The 17784-nt window shown below is 36.9% G+C and overlaps 2 protein-coding genes and 2 pseudogenes across 2 annotated transcripts in view; 2 read left to right on the top strand and 2 right to left on the bottom strand.

Annotated features, from left to right (window-relative positions):
* The window catches only part of LOC129240819 (short-chain dehydrogenase/reductase family 16C member 6), a 43338-nt gene extending 41459 nt beyond the window's left edge, over positions 1 to 1879 (bottom strand). Inside the window, exon 1 of the mRNA XM_054876825.1 lies at positions 903 to 1879. Coding sequence (XP_054732800.1) covers positions 903 to 1217 — 315 coding nt within the window. The 5' untranslated portion in view covers positions 1218 to 1879. The remainder of the gene's footprint in view (positions 1 to 902) is intronic.
* Positions 1880 to 6954: 5075 nt separating this feature from the next.
* On the top strand, positions 6955 to 7138 carry LOC129236549 (U2 spliceosomal RNA; annotated as a pseudogene).
* A 574-nt stretch (positions 7139 to 7712) lies between these two features.
* On the top strand, positions 7713 to 7898 carry LOC129236597 (U2 spliceosomal RNA; annotated as a pseudogene).
* A 6037-nt stretch (positions 7899 to 13935) lies between these two features.
* Positions 13936 to 15040, bottom strand: LOC129238489 (putative nuclease HARBI1). The gene is made up of 4 exons (XM_054873522.1): positions 15015 to 15040; positions 14475 to 14916; positions 14308 to 14417; positions 13936 to 14080 (listed from the first exon to the last, which is right to left on the bottom strand). The coding sequence occupies exons 1-4, from the start codon at positions 15038 to 15040 to the stop codon at positions 13936 to 13938; spliced, it is 723 nt and encodes a 240-aa protein (XP_054729497.1).
* Positions 15041 to 17784: the final 2744 nt, after the last annotated feature.

The following is a 17784-nucleotide window of genomic DNA, read 5'->3' as shown; positions in this document are numbered from 1 at the left end:
CAGCTACGACTTTGGCAATAGAATGGTGAGGAGTGCAAAGGACTTTCTGAGTCCTCCGTGTATTGTACTGGGACCAAAGTGTTTTCGAAATAGCACATGAAGAAAGGTAGCTCCGACTTTTCTGCGCTTTCCTGAGATATAGTTTGTGCAGTTCCACTTTAACAACTGTTAGGGGGATGCCAATGCCCGTGTAGAAGGTATCTGAGGCCAATTCAGTCCCCTTCCTGGCAAGCTCATCAGCAATTTTATTTCCCTCTATGTTCCTATGCCCTGGAAAATGGCAGTTAATTTTAATAAAAAACATTTTTGAGCAAAATTCCCACGACAGTCGGTTCTACGTTACCCTACGTTAGCGGTTCGACCCGGATTTATATCCGGCCAAAGACTGTCACTCCAGCAGCGAACCGTGTACATGTGTGGTGAGTGTTTATGCTGCTGCAATAACAAAAACAAGATTTGCTGATATGAGCCACTTTAGAAAGCCAAGGACTGACTTGTCACTTCAACAGTATTTCCCGTACAGGTGTGGGGAATTTTTATGCTGCTACAACACAAAGATTTGCTGATATCAACCACTTTAGAAAGCTGTTTTTTTTTAATATTTTTTTTTTCATATTCGAAAGTTAGTCGCAAATTGAAATTGGCCGCAACCCACCATCCAGCTCGTTATCTTCTTGATGTCGGAATGAGTTATAGAAACAAAGAGAAGTGTTTTCGTTACTCATTTAATAATTTGCCAATAATAGGCATTTGTTGCTTCACCTGCTCGTTTGCTTAATTAAATTATGGGTTTTTTTATACCTTTTTGCACTTTTGCAACATTCAAGTGTGATTTCCCCTCAAAGTTGCACTGCTTCGTGCTTTGTGCATTTATCAACTCTATTTGCTACCACCAAACTCACCACTGCTACTTTCCCGCGCACATCCTTCTCCTTCACGCCCAGCGCAAACAGGTAATCCAGCAGATGTTTCAGAAACACGGCAAACAGGATCAACGGCAGTAGTAAAAGGCAAACGATCACCTTCAGATTGTAGATGGCACGCGCAGTCTCGTCATTGCGTCGCGCATTTGTTGGCGTTGTTGTTGTTGATGTCGCGGATGCTGTGATGACGGGTGCGGTCGCTGATGCTGGCGCAGCTGGAGCTGCAACTGGAGCTTGAGCTGGCACTGATGTGGTGGTACGCGTAAATGTGGTTGTTTTTGCTGTTTCTACCATTTTTTTTTCGCGAACACTTTTTCGCTTACAAATATTAAAAATAAACCGAATTGTAACTAATAATAAAATTTTAAAACACTACTACAAATTTTTGCATTAAATGCGTCTTTTAATTTCACTTATTCATTGGTTAGCCAAAAACATTTGCACCTCACTGCGCCTACGTACGCACTGTCACCAACAAAATTTCAAAAAGTTGACTTCACCGATCGCGCGTTTCTCCACTACTAACGATCTTGTTTTATCTGTTTTTTTTCTGTTGTTTTTTTTTTTGTTTTTTTTTTCTCTCACTTATTATTTATTGTTTCCCTTTGCTTTCTGTTGGAATTTCTTAACTGTTTTCTATGGTCGTTGTTTGAGTTGTCGTGCGTTTATGTGTGTTGCCTTTGTTGTTGGCACCCAAAGTTAAAGCGCGCGCGTTTTTAAATACGTCTATCTCAACTGTTCGACGCGTAAATCGCAATTGTCGCGCTGCCGCCAAGATATTTTCGTTCATATTTGCCCAGAGTGGCATTTGTGGCATACATAGAAATTTGACTCAATTGTTGTTTTGGCTCAAACTTTTTAATTACAATACGTTTTCTTGCATTTATATTTACTCAATTCAGCGCGCTTCTATGACTGCGTCAGCTTTCCTGCCGGCCAGTCTGTGTGCTATTAAAAAGCCACAAATGGCAAAACCGCTGTGCTCCCCATTCTAAAACTTCGCAGTCGAGGTGTGTAATTTTGTTGCTACTCTTTTTGTGCTCGCTGTTGTTGTCGCTACTGCTACTGCTGCTGCTGCTGCTCTTATCTTAACGTTTGTAGTGTTTGTTGTTGCTACTCTGATATCTTGGCCTTGTCATGAAATTTGATACGTCACAGATGCATACACTCACTCACTCGCTCACTCATTGCTTCTGAAGTGATGATCGTTAACTTTGCTGTGTAACAGGGGGAAATGAGTGAAAACCGTGAGACGCTATATATGTATGTGTGTATGCGTGAAGCAAACTCCCAATGTTAATAAAAAAATAGTAAAAAAAAGCAACAACTGACCAGAGTGAACACCAGCATTCCGATGTTGGTATGCACTGTGGTTCAATTACTATGAAAATCGTGACGAGCATTTGGTGAGTACCGGAGGCTAGCGCTAAATGCGAAGTTCGAGTACGAGTTCGAATATTCTCATACAGAACTCTTAACAATAGTCAAGGTTGTCACGTATTCATATCGGTAGACAAGAATGAATGAATTCAAGATGACGTAGATTCAAGCTGATTCTGGTGTGACGTAATTTTGGTAGAGTAGTGGGAGAGAACTACGAAGAAAGTGTTAAAGGGGTATTCTGGTATAGAAATTTGAAAAAATCGATTTTTTTTTGCGTATTTTCAAAGTTTAGACCTTCAACGGATTTTTCTAAATTCGAATTATTTTCGGAGATACAGCGGATTTTGTGACGTGGCGTCTAAGCCGGCCGAGTGGAGCGAATCGCACAATGAACGACAGATGTTACCGGACGACTTGAGCACTATAATATGTATATACCTGGAAATATAACAATCACTGATTAATCCAGAGTGAGTAGTATATATTACACCGCGTTACACACATTCTGTCCTATGAACCAAATATACTTTTTCGGAAAGGAGATAAAAAATAAAAATACACGTGTATCGGCGAATTTCATGTACACGTCACATTTTTTTTTTTTTTTTTGTATTTTATAACTTTAAACGAGCAATTCTTATATGCATTTCTGTATAGCCACACGATCTCAGGATTAGCTTAACGGATTTGAATGAAATTGGGCACACAGATAGTGTATCACATTTCTAGACTTTTCACCTAGGTGTTGCCACTGACAATGTTGCACAGGGTTGCCACCTGTTCGAAATTTAAAAAAAAAATTGCATGAGATATGCCGATGTGGGTATCAAAAGAAAGGTATTTCACTCCGCATTACAATAGAGATATAAAACCCCGAATATTTTTATTAATTTTATTATATTAAAATTAAAAATTGTAACATTAAAAATTTTAATGCTTTTAAAGAAACTTAGGCCTTTTATTTTTGCGTTTATAAGCATTTGTGTCAGTATCGCGACAAATAGACCAACAGTATTCGCCAAGCATATGCATATGTCTTGTCCTTTAAAGCGCTTTTCAATAGCCGCAATGTCCTGATGGAACCTTTCGCCATGTTCATCGCTACAAGCCCCTAAATCACCAGGGAAACAATCTAAATGATTGTGAAGGAAATGGATCTTTAGCCACTTAACTTAAAACAATTCTCAAAGTATACGTCTCCTAGTAGCGCAACTGTCAGATGATCGGAACTTCCGGAACTGGAACAAACACACAAACGGCACAGAGTGTGTTGTATGAAACAATAAATTAAGGGTTAATAAGTTGTTTAAAAATTTGGAGTCCCTTCAAGTTATGCCGAAAATTTAGCAAACAAAATTTTTTTTTAGAAAAAAAAATTCAAGAAAATCTGAGAATTGATAATTTTTTTTTTAATTTTACACAATAAAAACATTTCCACGAGTCTGCCTGCAGAAATTCAGCGCGATTGGACCACGGAAAAAGGGTTAAAAATTGATCCAAAGTTTTTCACATAGGCGGACTACGAGCTCTATATTTTATACATAAAAAAAAATTCTGACGTGTACATGAAAATCGCCGATACACGTGTATTTTTATTTTTTCTCCTCTTTCCGAGAAAGTATATTTGGGTCATAGGACAGAAAAAAAGTTCGTTTTTGTAACACAGTGTTATGATCTAAGTTATTCTCTTGGAATTGTTGCTCAAACTTGAAACGCGATTTTCTCAAAACTACTTTTTTTGAGATGGTCGTCATGATATCTCAAGTTCTACTTGACCGATCGCTTTGAAATTTTGATAAGATTTTTTTTTATTAATCATCTGTCTATCGCGCCTGCCTCGGATTTTGAAAAAGCTAAGTTTGAAGTATTTTTTTTTCAATTTGAAAAGGTAAAAAAATAGGGTAAACAAAAATTGTTTTTCAAGTTGACGCCATTTTGTGAATTTTTATTTTTCTTTGATTTGGCGTAATCCGATAGCGACGTCCTAACTAATGAAGATTTTTTTTAATTTGCTTGTTTTAGATCACTACAAGGGTTGGAATCATGTCAACCATGGAGCACCGTTTTTTATGCAGCCCCCACTCCGCCGGCCTGTAATTCAACAATTTTTTGTTTTTTATTAATTTTTTTATACTTTTCTAATATTACTAAAAAACCACAAAAAAAAATGGATAGTAAAACTGTTTTTCATTTTCTTTTATCTTAGTTTTAAAAATACCTTAGATTAAGGCGTCTAGACCAGAATACCCCCTTAAAGGTGCGAAGATTTGTAAAAAAAGTTTAGGTTAGTAAGGTTCGGTTCACCCTAAACTATCCAATATGATTTTGCAACGTGCCTGACTAGTAATGTCCAACAGACACATCGCCTAAATCTAGGGCATATGAATGAAAACAAATTTATTTTCAATGCAACAGAAGTATCTATCGTTTAAGGTCTGGTCAAACACTCATTTTTTATAGATATTTTTAAGAAATTATTTTTTTAAGAATATAAACTTCGATCGTTTTGAATACAAATGAAGGGTGGTTAAGTTTCAAGGGCCGGTGTTAATTTTGAATAAAATAAATTTTTTTTAAGAAATTATTGTCATTTCTCTTTATTATGATAATACTGATATGGCTCAATTACGTATAGAACAAAATATTGGCCAAATGGCCGCTACGGCCTCGGCGGCACACCTCCATCCGATTGTCCAAATTTTCGATGGCGCTGAGGCATAATTCAGGTTCTATGCTATTAATGTGCCGAATTATCTCATCCTTTAGCTCTTGAATTATTGTGGGCTTATCGACTTACACCTTTTCTTTCAAATAACCCCAAAGAAAGAAGTCCAACGGTGTCAAATCCCATGATCTTGGCGGCCAATTGGCATCGCCGCAACGTGAGATTATTCGGCCATCAAATTTTTCGCGCAAAAGAGCCATTGTCTCGCTAGCTGTGTGACAAGTGGCACCGTCCTGTTGAAACCACATATCGTCCACATCCATATCTTCCGATTCGGGCTATAAAAAGTTCGTTATCATATCACAATAGCGAACACTATTCACAGTAACTGCCTGACCGGCCTCATTTTGGAAAAAATAAGGCCCAATGATGCCGACGGCCCATAAACCGCACCAAACAGTCACTCTTTGAGGGTGCATTGGCTTTTCGGCAATCACTCTTGGATTATCATTCGCCCAAATGTGGCAATTCTGCTTATTGACGAATCCACTGAGGTGAAAATGTGCCTCATCATCACTGAAGATGATTTTCTTCGAAAATTGGCCATTCACTGTTGACATTTCCTGCCACCATTCCGACCATTGACGACGCTGGAAATGCTCAAGAGGCTTTAGTTCTTGAGTCAATTGCACCTTGTGAGCGTGTAAATGCAAGTCTTTATGCATAATGTTCATCAACGACGAGAGTGAGCGGTGCAATTGTTGGGCACGACGACAAGTTGAGGTGGACGGCTCTTCAACCGCACTATCGCCAACAGCAGCAATATTTTCTGCAGTAGGAGGTGTACGAGCATGCCTGGTGTTTTCACATCTCCTACAGACCCGGTTTGCTCAAACGTGTGGTTCACATTCAACATCGGCCCTTGAAATTTAACCACCCTTTAGTTTACGAAAACAATGTTTTTTTTTTGACGAAAGCGTCTTAAAACAAAGATAGGTGGCTTGTCAACAGAATTTTGGCTCTTCGGGACATCTGAAACGAAAAAGTTTAACTGATTATTATTCTGTAGGCTTGTCATTCTGTAAGCTACTTTCGTTTCTTTTCAACCCTAAATTTCCATGCTACAGTCTGATTTCCACCCGAAAAACATACCATTTTGTTATTGTATTTTTCCAAAAAAAATTCCCATTGTAGATTAAACTTTTATTACGTGCTTTTCAGTATTCGAAGTTTTCGAAGGACAAAATTGACAGCGTTTCTTTCTTTTTGCCACAGTTTCAGATAATTGAGTACCTTATTGATCCTCTCTGTATTTCCTTTCGCGAGAGCGTAAGTACGAATTAAGGCAGTTTTTTGTCGTTAGTTCTACACATAACTTTTGCTGTTTTGCATGTGGTCAGATTAGTCCACCCAGCTTCTACTCCCTTTTTCATGTAGTCGTCCTTTTCGTTGTTTATAGTATTTAGCGGTTTTGGTATGTCGTTCTCTTGTTCAAATGGTAGTCTAACAGCACTTTTTGCTACCTCATCTAATATTTCGTTCCCCATAATACCTTTGTGATCAGCTACCCAATAGATGTGCAGCCTTCTGATAGCGGCTAGCCTTTTTATGGTCTCCCTGCACCGTTGAGCATTTTTGGAGTTAATACAATATGAGCTTTTTGAAGTGAAAACTTCTTTAGAATCGTTGGGAGTGATTTGAGGAAAAGTGAAACGAAAAAAGCGACCAACTTGGCTACGAAGCGTTATATTATATGTTGATATAAAAGTAGCGACGAACTAAATAAAAATTAATTTTATTTTTTCTTGTTTCTTGTGATTCGAACCAAGGATTTTGGATCGGAAGCTCACATTGCTAGTCGCTCGGCTACCGCGCCATGCTGTCGTCGCTGGCCTAAAAGTTATTTAGTTACGAAGCATTATATTATATGTTGATGTAAATAATTTTTGTGAGCGTGTAATTCTCAAAAGTTTTATTAGGTTTATTATTTAAAATGTATTGACTAGGTAGTGTGGTTATCAGCTTAACATCTGATAGATCCTCCATCGGAGGACAACAAATGTTAAACTGGTTTTTGGAAATGGGCGGAGTGTTTTAGGGGCTTGCTCCTTCTCTGCCACGGGTTGACCCGGTATTGCAGTACCGCCGGGATTTCGGCTTTGAATAAATACAAGAAAAAATATACTAATACATTTAGCTTTGGTGGGAAGAGCCATAAATTTTTATATGAATACATGTAGACGAAAATGGATTTTTTTTTTTTGAAATTTGCATTGTAGGACATTTCTGATTATTTATTGAAAACAGTTTTTTGGTTTAGATACTGAAAGTCAGTTTAAGTGAATCGGTATAAATATTTCGTACATTAATTTTTGAAGTGAAAACTTCTTTAGAATCGTTGGGAGTGATTTGGGAAAAAGTGAAACGAATTACAACATATAATAAACGTAGCGACGAACTAAATAACTTTTAGGCCAGCACCGACAGTATGGCGCGATAGCCGAGCGGCTAGCAATGTGAGCTTCCGATCCAAAATTCTTGGTTCGAATCACAAGAAATAAAATTTTTTTTTTTTTGAAATATGCATTGTAGGACATTTCTGATTATTTATTGAAAACAGTTTTTTGGCTTTTCTATTTTTGGTTTAGATACTGAAAGTCAGTTTAAGTGAATCGGTATAAATATTTCGTACATTAATTTTTTTTTGTGAGCGTGTAATTCTCAAAAGGTTTATTAGGTTTATTATTTAAAATGTATTGACTAGGTAGTGTGGTTATCAGCTTAACATCTTATAGATCCTCCATCGGAGGACAACAAATGTTAAACTGGTTTTTGGAAATGCGCGGAGTGTTTTAGGGGCTTGCTCTCCACCTCTGCCACGGGTTGGCCCGGTATTGCAGTACCGCCGGGATTTCAGCCTTGAATAAATACAAGAAAAAATATACTAATACATTTAGCTTTGGTGGGAAGAGACATAAATTTTTATATGAATACAAGTAGACGAAAATGGAAGAAATTTGTAAGTCTGTTTCTTCGGTCCGTTTGGGTATTTTTTTTGGCAACATCGAAACCAAAGCATTTGTATCATATTTTATCTATCATAAGCCACTCGTATCATTTGTTGAAATTGAAAACATTGAGGATGAATAATGATAAAATGAAGAAAATAAAATATGAACTTTATAGCAATATTATAATGAACCTATAATTATCCCGCTCCTAATGCTGCTTTCGTCTTATTCTCTCTCAGTTTGTTTTACGGAAGGTTTCACTTCTATCAAGTCTAACCGTTAGACTGGTATTTTTTTTTGCTTTTATTGCTGCTTGACTGTGTGTGTATTTGGTATCTTTGCTTGAGCTGTTTAGCGGGATGGCTATGCCAAATTAGAATTTTTGTGCAAAATAATATCTTTGACTTGGAAAATTTGCAATAACAAATATTTTTAATATATTTCTCAGCCTTAATAATGCCTTTTATTAAGAAATAACTGAACTTGTACGTCATTCTTTAGACTTTTTGATACGATTTTCTATGAAATTTAATAATGCATGAAATTTAATGTATGCAGCCATTTTACATAAATGAGCCTTTAGGAATCAGATGATCTCATCTCTGAGCATTTTTCGGCTACCATCTGAGAGTGTTTATACTTATGGGTCTGTACAATGGTTTTGACTATGATTCAATGATAAACGGTTTGCTCAGTAAGCAGCTTTCTCGCTCTCTCTTGACAAATTGGCTCCCTTAGCAAGACACTGGGTTGCTAGCTCTAGAAATTTTTAGTAAAAGTGGAGGAAAAGTAAAATTTGTAGAAAAAACATTTCATTTTCAAAATGGTCTGCTTACAAGCATCAACTCGCTCAAGAGTTTTCATCGGTATGTTCAGGACTATGGTGGTATGACATGGAATACATACCGCTTAAGTCAGGACGTGATAGAGTATTTGACGTAAACCAAGATCGATGAGTGGAGAATTTACAAATGATTATTTCTTGTGATGTGTTGATTTAGAAGGAATTCATGTTTTGCAAAGAGCTAGCATTTCCCAAAGAGTTACGACAGGGAGAATAATTGGATAGTCCCGACGCGATCGATAACATTGCACACCTCATTATAAAAAAGTTGGGATTGACGAAACTTGTTTCCAATGGACCCACCTTCCCATGGATGGATGAAGTGTCCAGAGGAGGCTTAGCAAAGCACAGTACCAGCATGAAAAAGCTTCTCATAAAAAACCATCTGCCGGAATCGGCTTAAAGCTGTAGGTCCTTCCATTTGTGGAACAACATCAAGACACGCGCTACAAATAGGAGGAGGATCTCGGCCAAACACTGAACAGAATTGTACGTGCCAATTATTTATTTATTTTTAACAAAATAGTTTCATTTTCGCGAAGATTCGCAACTTCGCGATCGGTTTTAAATTTAAAAATTAATTCACAAAATAAAATCTTGGATTAAGTGAAATAATTTCTTGTTTTAATAAATATTAGACTTGGCAGAGGGAGGGAGTTATACTCGATCCGACAGTATTCGGTATCATAATAAACGTCGGATAAAGCAGTATGCGGATCGATAATGTGGTTTACGGATCGATTAAAAAAATGGCATTACCAACAACGCATTCAATTCGTGTTTCAAACAAATTTACTCGTTTCTCATCCGCAGGTCATTGTGTTGCGTATATTATTATAATAAAGATGGAGAGCAATAAAATGTAAGGAAAAACATTTTAATTTGTTTTTTTTTTCGGATTATATGGCAAAATTTATACAAATGGCAAAATTTATATTTTTTAGGAAACGCACAACCACCAGAGAGCTATTTAAAGGTTTAATATCTCGTATGAAGGAGCGTCCCGATATTGCAAAAAATTTTACCAGAAGTGCTCCTAACGAGGTAGAGCAATTTTGGGAGAGTGTGCGTGAGGAACTGAATTCATTAGGGCCTCCATCGAAGAGTATTACACAGCATTTCAGAATGGAAAAAGGTTTGTTGATAATTTAAAAGTTCATTAAGAATATAAATACTTATTTGCGTTTTAATTAAAGGTTTGGTCAGATTTAAAATCAGCAGTAAAGAAAAAGTTGGCGCACAATAAAAGGGAATTACAAGCAACTGGTGGAGGCGAAAATAGGGAACTACCTTTATCGTCGCTAGAAGAAGATGTTGCTGCTCTAGTGGGCCTAAACGACTGTGTTAGGGGCACTAAAAATTCAAAAGAGTTTGGAGTGCCTCAGAACAGAATTGTTGAGCATGCCACTCCACTAAATTCAGAGCAGGTGGTTGAAGACATTACTCCAACTACATCGAAGAGAGCTCGTGAGGGTACAAATTCATATACTTCGAGAGACACCATCTGCATAGAGTTGTTGGAAAATGACTATGTGAAAAATAACCAAAACATTCGAAATGAACTCCGAAAAAAAAAGAGACCAGAGCAGTTTGACTTATTAGACAAGCAAATCGGTGTGCAGGAGAGCTTATATTCAAAAGTTTCGGAAGGTTTTGGGGCACAGGAACTACATTTTAAAAATTTTACATTCTACATTTACACAGAAGAACTGAAAAATCTGACTAGGTCGGTTGACCGTCTGGGTGATCATCAGAAGAAAAACAATGAAATTCTCCAAGCTTTTTTGACGTGATAACGTCTTATAATTCGATTTAACAGGCTGCACGCACGAAAAAATGTGTCGTTACCTAGCTCATTAGTGTTACCTTGCTCTTTAGTGTTACCTTGCTCATATGTGGTTACCTTGCTCTTTAGTGTTACCTTGCTCATTAGTGTTACCTTGCTATTTAGTGTTACCTTGCTCTTTAGTGTTACCTTGCTCATATGTGGTTACCTTGCTCTTTAGTGTTACCTTGCTCATTAGTGTTACCTTGCTCATTTGTCGTTACCTTGCTCATTGCATTGCATGAACTGCAAGCGAAAGCGCGGAACGAACGATAAAGCAAACGAACGGCAACGGTCGACATCTTGCTCTCTCCTACTTAAGTGAGCGTATATATGTATGTATATGCGCATATGTACACATATAAATTCACGTATTTGTATTTGCATATGCCTTCTTATTGATTATTATTAATTTGATTCACTTGAAGAATTTAAAATAAAACCAAGTTTGTTAATAATACCTGTTGTTTTAATGTTATTATTATTAATTTTTTTATTATATATGAAGGAAAAAATGTATGGTAATATTTACCATAAACCTTATAAGATATGTTGTCTATACTAATATTATAAAGAGGAAAACTTTGTTTGTTTGTAATGAATAGGCTCAAAACTACTGGACCGATTTTAAAAATTCTTTCACCATTCGAAAGCTACATCATCCACGAGTAACATGGATTATATTTTATTTTGGAAATAGGGCTCGAGATATAGGTCAACACGTGGACCCGGGTAACCTTCGGATGTGTATGTACAATATGGGTATCAAATGGAAGCTGTTGGTGAATGCTTTAGTCCAGAGTATTTTTCATGCCGCTCCGTGACTAGGGTTTCGAGATAGAGACCAAAACGTGGACCCTAGAATGTGTTTGCACAATATGGATATCAAATTGAAGCTGTTGGTGAATGCTTTAGTACAGAGTATTTTTCATGCCGCTCCGTGACTGGGGTCTCGAGATATAGGTCAAAACGTGGACCCGGGTAACCTTTGGTTGTGTATGTACAATATGGGTATCAAATGAAAGCTGTTGATAAGTGCTTTAATACGGGGTAGTTTTCATACCTATTGATGACTAGGGTCTCGAAATATATGCCAAAACGTGGACCCACCGTGTCTTTGAACCGAATTAAACCAAACTTACACACATTGTTAAGTAGGTATTGAAGATGATTTCCGTATAGTTTGAATACCTATTGGTAGATAGGGTCTCAAGATATAGGTGAAAACGTGGACCCGGGTAACCTTCGGACGTGTATGTACAATATGGGTATCAAATGAAAGCTGTTGGTGAATGCTTTAGTACAGAGTATTTTTCATGCCGCTCCGTGACTGGGGTCTCGAGATATAGGTCAAAACGTGGACCCGGGTAACCTTTGGTTGCGTATGTACAATATGGGTATCAAATAAAAGCTGTTGATAAGTGCTTTAATACGGGGTAATTTTCATACCTATTGATGACTAGGGTCTGGAAATATATGCCAAAACGTGGACCCGCCGTGTCTTTGCACCGAATTAAACCAAACTTACACACATTGTTAAGGAGGTATTGAAGATGGTTTCCGTATAGTTTGGATACCTATTGGTAGATAGGGTCTCGAGATATAGGTCAAAACGTGGACCCGGGTAACCTTCGGATGTGTATGTACAATATGGGTATCAAATGGAAGCTGTTGGTGAATGCTTTAGTTCAGAGTATTTCCATCCGCTCCGTGACTAGGGTCTCGAGATAGAGACCAAAACGTGGACCCTAGAATGTGTTTGTACAATATGGATATCAAATGAAAGCTGTTGATAAGTGCTTTAATACGGGGTAATTTTCATACCTATTGATGACTAGGGTCTCGAAATATATGCCAAAACGTGGACCCGCCGTGTCTTTGAACCGAATTAAACCAAACTTACACACATTGTTAAGTAGGTATTGAAGATGATTTCCGTATAGTTTGAATACCTATTGGTAGATAGGGTCTCGAGATATAGGTCAAAACGTGGACCCGGGTAACCTTCGGACGTGTATGTACAATATGGGTATCAAATGAAAGCTGTTGGTGAATGCTTTATGATATGTTATGTTATGTTATGTTATGTTATGTTATGTTATGTTATGTTATGTTATGTTATGTTATGTTATGTTATGTTATGTTATGTTATGTTATGTTATGTTATGTTATGTTATGTTATGTTATGTTATGTTATGTTATGTTATGTTATGTTATGTTATGTTATGTTATGTTATGTTATGTTATGTTATGTTATGTTATGTTATGTTATGTTATGTTATGTTATGTTATGTTATGTTATGTTATGTTATGTTATGTTATGTTATGTTATGTTATGTTATGCTATGTTATGTTATGTTATGTTATGTTATGTTATGTTATGTTATGTTATGTTATGTTATGTTATGTTATGTTATGTTATGTTATGTTATGTTATGTTATGTTGTGTTGTGTTGTGTTGTGTTGTGTTGTGTTGTGTTATGTTATGTTATGTTAATATATGTTATGTTGTGTTATGTTGTGTTGTGTTGTGTTGTGTTGTGTTGTGTTGTGTTGTGTTGTGTTGTGTTGTGTTGTGTTGTGTTGTGTTGTGTTGTGTTGTGTTGTGTTGTGTTGTGTTGTGTTGTGTTGTGTTGTGTTGTGTTGTGTTGTGTTGTGTTGTGTTGTGTTGTGTTGTGTTGTGTTGTGTTGTGTTGTGTTGTGTTGTGTTGTGTTGTGTTGTGTTGTGTTATGTTATTATCCATACAAAATATCTATCAAACAAATAAAACTAAAATTTTCTTTTGAAAGATGCAACCATTCAATCAGTATTTTCTTATGACGTTATCACGTTAAACTATCGTCAGTAAACCGACTTTACAGACAACCTCTTTTTTGAGGAGACAAAAAGACATAATATGGCTATGGAGACAAATGCTATTGAAAAATTAAGGGTGAAAAAAGAACTTTTAAGCATTGAATTAGGAGAAGTTAACAAGCAATTGAAACTTAAAATATGACTGTGAATTAGAAATTTTGTTTAGCTTAAGTTTTAAAGTGCAACATTTGCCAAGAAGGCTTTTTTATTTTAAGCTTAAGTTTTAATGTGCAACATTTGCCAAGAAGGCTGGTTTTATTTTGTTCTTAAGAAATATATACAAACATACATATATTTATGTAAGTTAAATGAAAACAAAAAACTGTTTCTTTATAAAAAGCTGTGTAGCATTTCATTCCGGATTTGGTTTGCTTCATTGGTATATCTTTGATGTTGTACAGGCTCGCCATTTTCATACTCTTCACTTTCAAAAACCCCTTCTAAATATTCGTCTGAAATATTTATTATAATGGATCCGAATGTTGTGAAGTGCCGCCGCAGCATTAACAATTTGAGCCACTTTTTCCGGAGAATAATGAAGTTGGCGAGCTGAGAGCAATTCTTCCAGAAACCTATTGTGCGTTCAACAATATTGCGACCCGAGCTATGGCTTTTATTGAAACGGCTTTGGGGTGTATTAGCTCCGGCATTTCGGAAGGGCGTTATCAACCAGGGTAAAAGTGGGTATCCAGAGTCACCTAGGGAACATTTAAATCAAAATTACTTATGTATTATTAACTGTTTCGTTTTTGTCATATATGTACCCAACAATCTAGTGCTTCTGTGTCCATTTTCATACATGGTTTGGAAATGTCTTGAAGCCTCACTATTTTCCCAAATAAAAGAATCGTGACTTGCACCTGCGTACCTACTGTTCACATACCTCATTCGCTGCTTATGGTCACATATCTTAAGATAGAAAAAAGTTATTTTATTAGTCAATTAAAATTTCAGAAATTAACTTACTATCATTGCATTAATACTGTAATATCCTTTCCTATTATAATAAAGGTGCGAATTGTCTCCAGCAGGTTTCAAAATTTTTATGTGGGTGCCATCTACGCACATAACTATGCCGGGAATTCTTGTTTTTCCAAAAAAATATCTTTTGGATTCAAGCTCTTCAGTCTCGGTCATTGCCAAGCTTATCCATCTGGGACATAGTGTTGCCTCTAAAATATTTAAAACTTCTGACAGTACTATGGACACTGTGGACTGCACCATGCCAATATTAAAATCTTGCCCAGTACCATTTTGATAACCCCCTTCAGCATAAAATCTTAGACAGGCTTCTAGTTTGAGCTCTGGCGATATCGACCATGTTTTAATAGCAGGAGGGATTTCCTCCTTTAATATGTTGAGAACATATTGGAAAGCTATCTTATTAAGGCGGAATTGCTTAACAAATCTACAAGAGGAGTTCACATAAATTTTCGTCAATTGTCCTTAAAAAGTGAACTTACACATCATAGGCAACTGGAACACGTCAACAGCATTATCCCTTACTTTTTTCCGGGTTCGTCTTGCATCATTGCTTGTACTTTCATTAAAATCTATATAAAACGCTATTGAATCCATTTTACACACTTAACAAATATTTATTGGTCTTTTGAAATTTTTGAACAGCAGATTATGCTGATAACACAGTTCTCGGATTGTATTAGTGAAAAAGTGAATCGAGTGCGGATCGAATTAACTCCCGCCGCATATCATCCGACGTTTATCATAATAGGCATGGTTTACATTCCAATATTACAATAATTAAAATTAATTTTTTAAACCCTTCGGAATTTGTTTCCATTTAAGTAAGAAAGTACTTTTCTGCTACCATTTTTACCAAAAAGGATTTAATTTGTTCTACTTAATTCACCTTCTCTAATACAGGGTGGCTGATGAAAGCCGATACCAAAAAAAAATTGAATAACTTTCTTTTTCTTTTTAAGTTATCTGTTCCATTTTTGTTTTAATTTGCAGATTGATCTTTAAAATTTATTAAAATGGATAACTGGGACACGCAAACAAGAATTTGGATAGTCCGCCGCTATCACGCACTGGAGTCCGTAGTTTTGGTACAGAGAGAGTACAGGCGGATGTTTGGCGGCGATCCCCCGACCAGATGGACCATAATGAGACTGGTGAATAATTTTGCTGAGCAAGGAACAGTCGCAAGAAGGCCTTATCATCGAAACCCACCAGTTCGGACGGAGGAAACGATCGCTGCTGTAGCTGCAGCTATACAAAGCAATCCAAGGGTTTCAACAAGAAGCTTATCTGCTCAACTTGGTGTCAGCCGACAGTCTTTGCAAACAATAATGCACAAAGATTTAGACTTATTTCCCTACAAAATTCAAATGGTTAACAAACTGAATGCAGCAGACTTGCCGATTCGCTTGGAATTTTGCCAGAAGATCCTGCAAATGGTGGAAGAAGACCAAAACATGTTAAACTGCCTTTTCATGTCTGATGAGGCCCATTTCGATTTAAACGGCAATGTGAGCAAACAAAATTGTCGAATATGGAGTACTTCTAACCCACAGATACTCCACGAGACGGAATTGAATCCTCTTCGCGTGACAGTGGGGTGTGCGGTTTCTTCACGCTGTATTGTCGGGCCTTATTTTTTTGAAGAAAATGGTCACACCGTTACGGTTATTGGAGACCGTTATTTGAAAATGCTGAGAGAATTTTTCTATCCAGAACTACGCTGAAAGAGAATTCCTTTCAACTCTGTGTGGTTTCAACAAGATGGGGCAACGTCTCACATAGCCCAGGCTGTTATGACAGAGTTGCGACGAAAATTTCCCAATAAACTGATTTCAAGAAACTCCAAATTTCGTTGGCCCCCCAGGTCGCCTGACCTTACTGCACCTGACTTTTTCTTGTGGAGTTTATGTAAACAAGAAGTTTATAAAACAAAGCCAACAAATTTGGATGAACTAAAACAATCCAATCGGGCAACAATTGCGGCTATTCCTGTCGCAACTCTCAAAGCAGCAATGAACAACTTTTTACTAAGATGCCGCACTTGTGTTAACGAGCATGGGGGGCATTTAAATTCAATTATTTTTAAAACTAGTTAAGCTACATTTAATAAAATTTAATGACCTTCAGCTTGAAAAAAAAAATAAATGAATTCCATACACTAAAAAAAAAGTTATTTGAGTTTCTTAATTCATCAGCCACCCTGTACAACCTTTTGTAAGAGAGTGTTAAAAATCGAATGTCACTAGTGAGCAAACCTTTAATAATTGAATCATGTTTTGACTCTAGCTTTAGAACAGTCACACTGTCATTTATATTTGAGCTGAAGCCTTCATTCTCAATGCGAAATTTGAACAGTAAAGATGGAAGAAGAGAAAATTGGGCACGCGCTTTATTAATTATCGGGTTAATTGGTCACAAAGCGATGCATTGGATATTTTGAAAGAAATTCTCAACTGATGACTTCAAAAATTAGTTTACAATGTCAAGTGAAATCTATAATTATAATTACACTATACAACACAAAACGAAAACAATGTGCCGGCAATGGATTCTGGTAGGCGGGAATGAAAATACCCGCAAGGAAGGTAGATTCGGTTCGAACTTTATATGCCCGCGCACAAAATTTAGTAAGCATTAATTTACCCAATTAGCCCTATTAATTTTTAAAATCAATAAATTTCTTTTTCAAACGTATAAACATTGAGAGTTTAAGCATTCAAAATATATCAAATCAAAAAAGAAATCAAGAAATGTTAAGAAATATTTTTAAACATCGAGGGTGCTTTCAATAACACATATCCGGAAGCATTTATCAAATCGGTAACGGAAATGGGAGTAAACAGAGCGCTCGTCTCGCTCGAATGATAATCGGGTGGACGATACGCGCAGATTTGGGTAAAACATCCATTAAGAGTTTTCGGATCAGGGTGGGATAATATCTCCACTTCTGTGGAACCTGACCGTCAAGTTAAAGTAACAGAAAGCGCTAAATATCTTCAACTCGTACTGGATAGGAAGCCGAATTGGGGGCTCACACGACGGCCCTATACTCCTGCGGAAGGCTCATTGGGGAAAAATGGGGTTTGAAACCCGGAATGATGCACTGCTTGTGCACAGTAGTAATTAGACCAATTCTCTACTACGGTATTGCAATATCGTGGAATGCCAGAGAAGGGCGTGAACATTATAAGAGTTGTCCAAAGAGGGTCCAAAGACTTGCATCTGTTCTTATAGCCGGTGCAATGTCAACCACACCATCGAAAGGTCACGGTAAAATCCGGGCTGATACTTT

The sequence above is a fragment of the Anastrepha obliqua genome, chromosome 1, assembly GCF_027943255.1.
Source record: "Anastrepha obliqua isolate idAnaObli1 chromosome 1, idAnaObli1_1.0, whole genome shotgun sequence".
NCBI classification, from domain to species: domain Eukaryota; kingdom Metazoa; phylum Arthropoda; class Insecta; order Diptera; family Tephritidae; genus Anastrepha; species Anastrepha obliqua.
This window is presented reverse-complemented; position numbering and strand designations above follow the sequence as displayed.

Excerpts from the sequence above, each read along its gene's own strand:
- LOC129238489 (XM_054873522.1), bottom strand. The coding sequence starts at position 15,040 with ATGATGCAAGACGAACCCGGAAAAAA. Across the intron at positions 14,418-14,474 it reads ACAGTATTAATGCAATGATA|ATATGTGACCATAAGCAGCG; the intron begins GTAAGTTAATTT and ends TTCTATCTTAAG. Across the intron at positions 14,081-14,307 it reads TCAAGACATTTCCAAACCAT|GTTTCTGGAAGAATTGCTCT; the intron begins GTATGAAAATGG and ends AACGCACAATAG.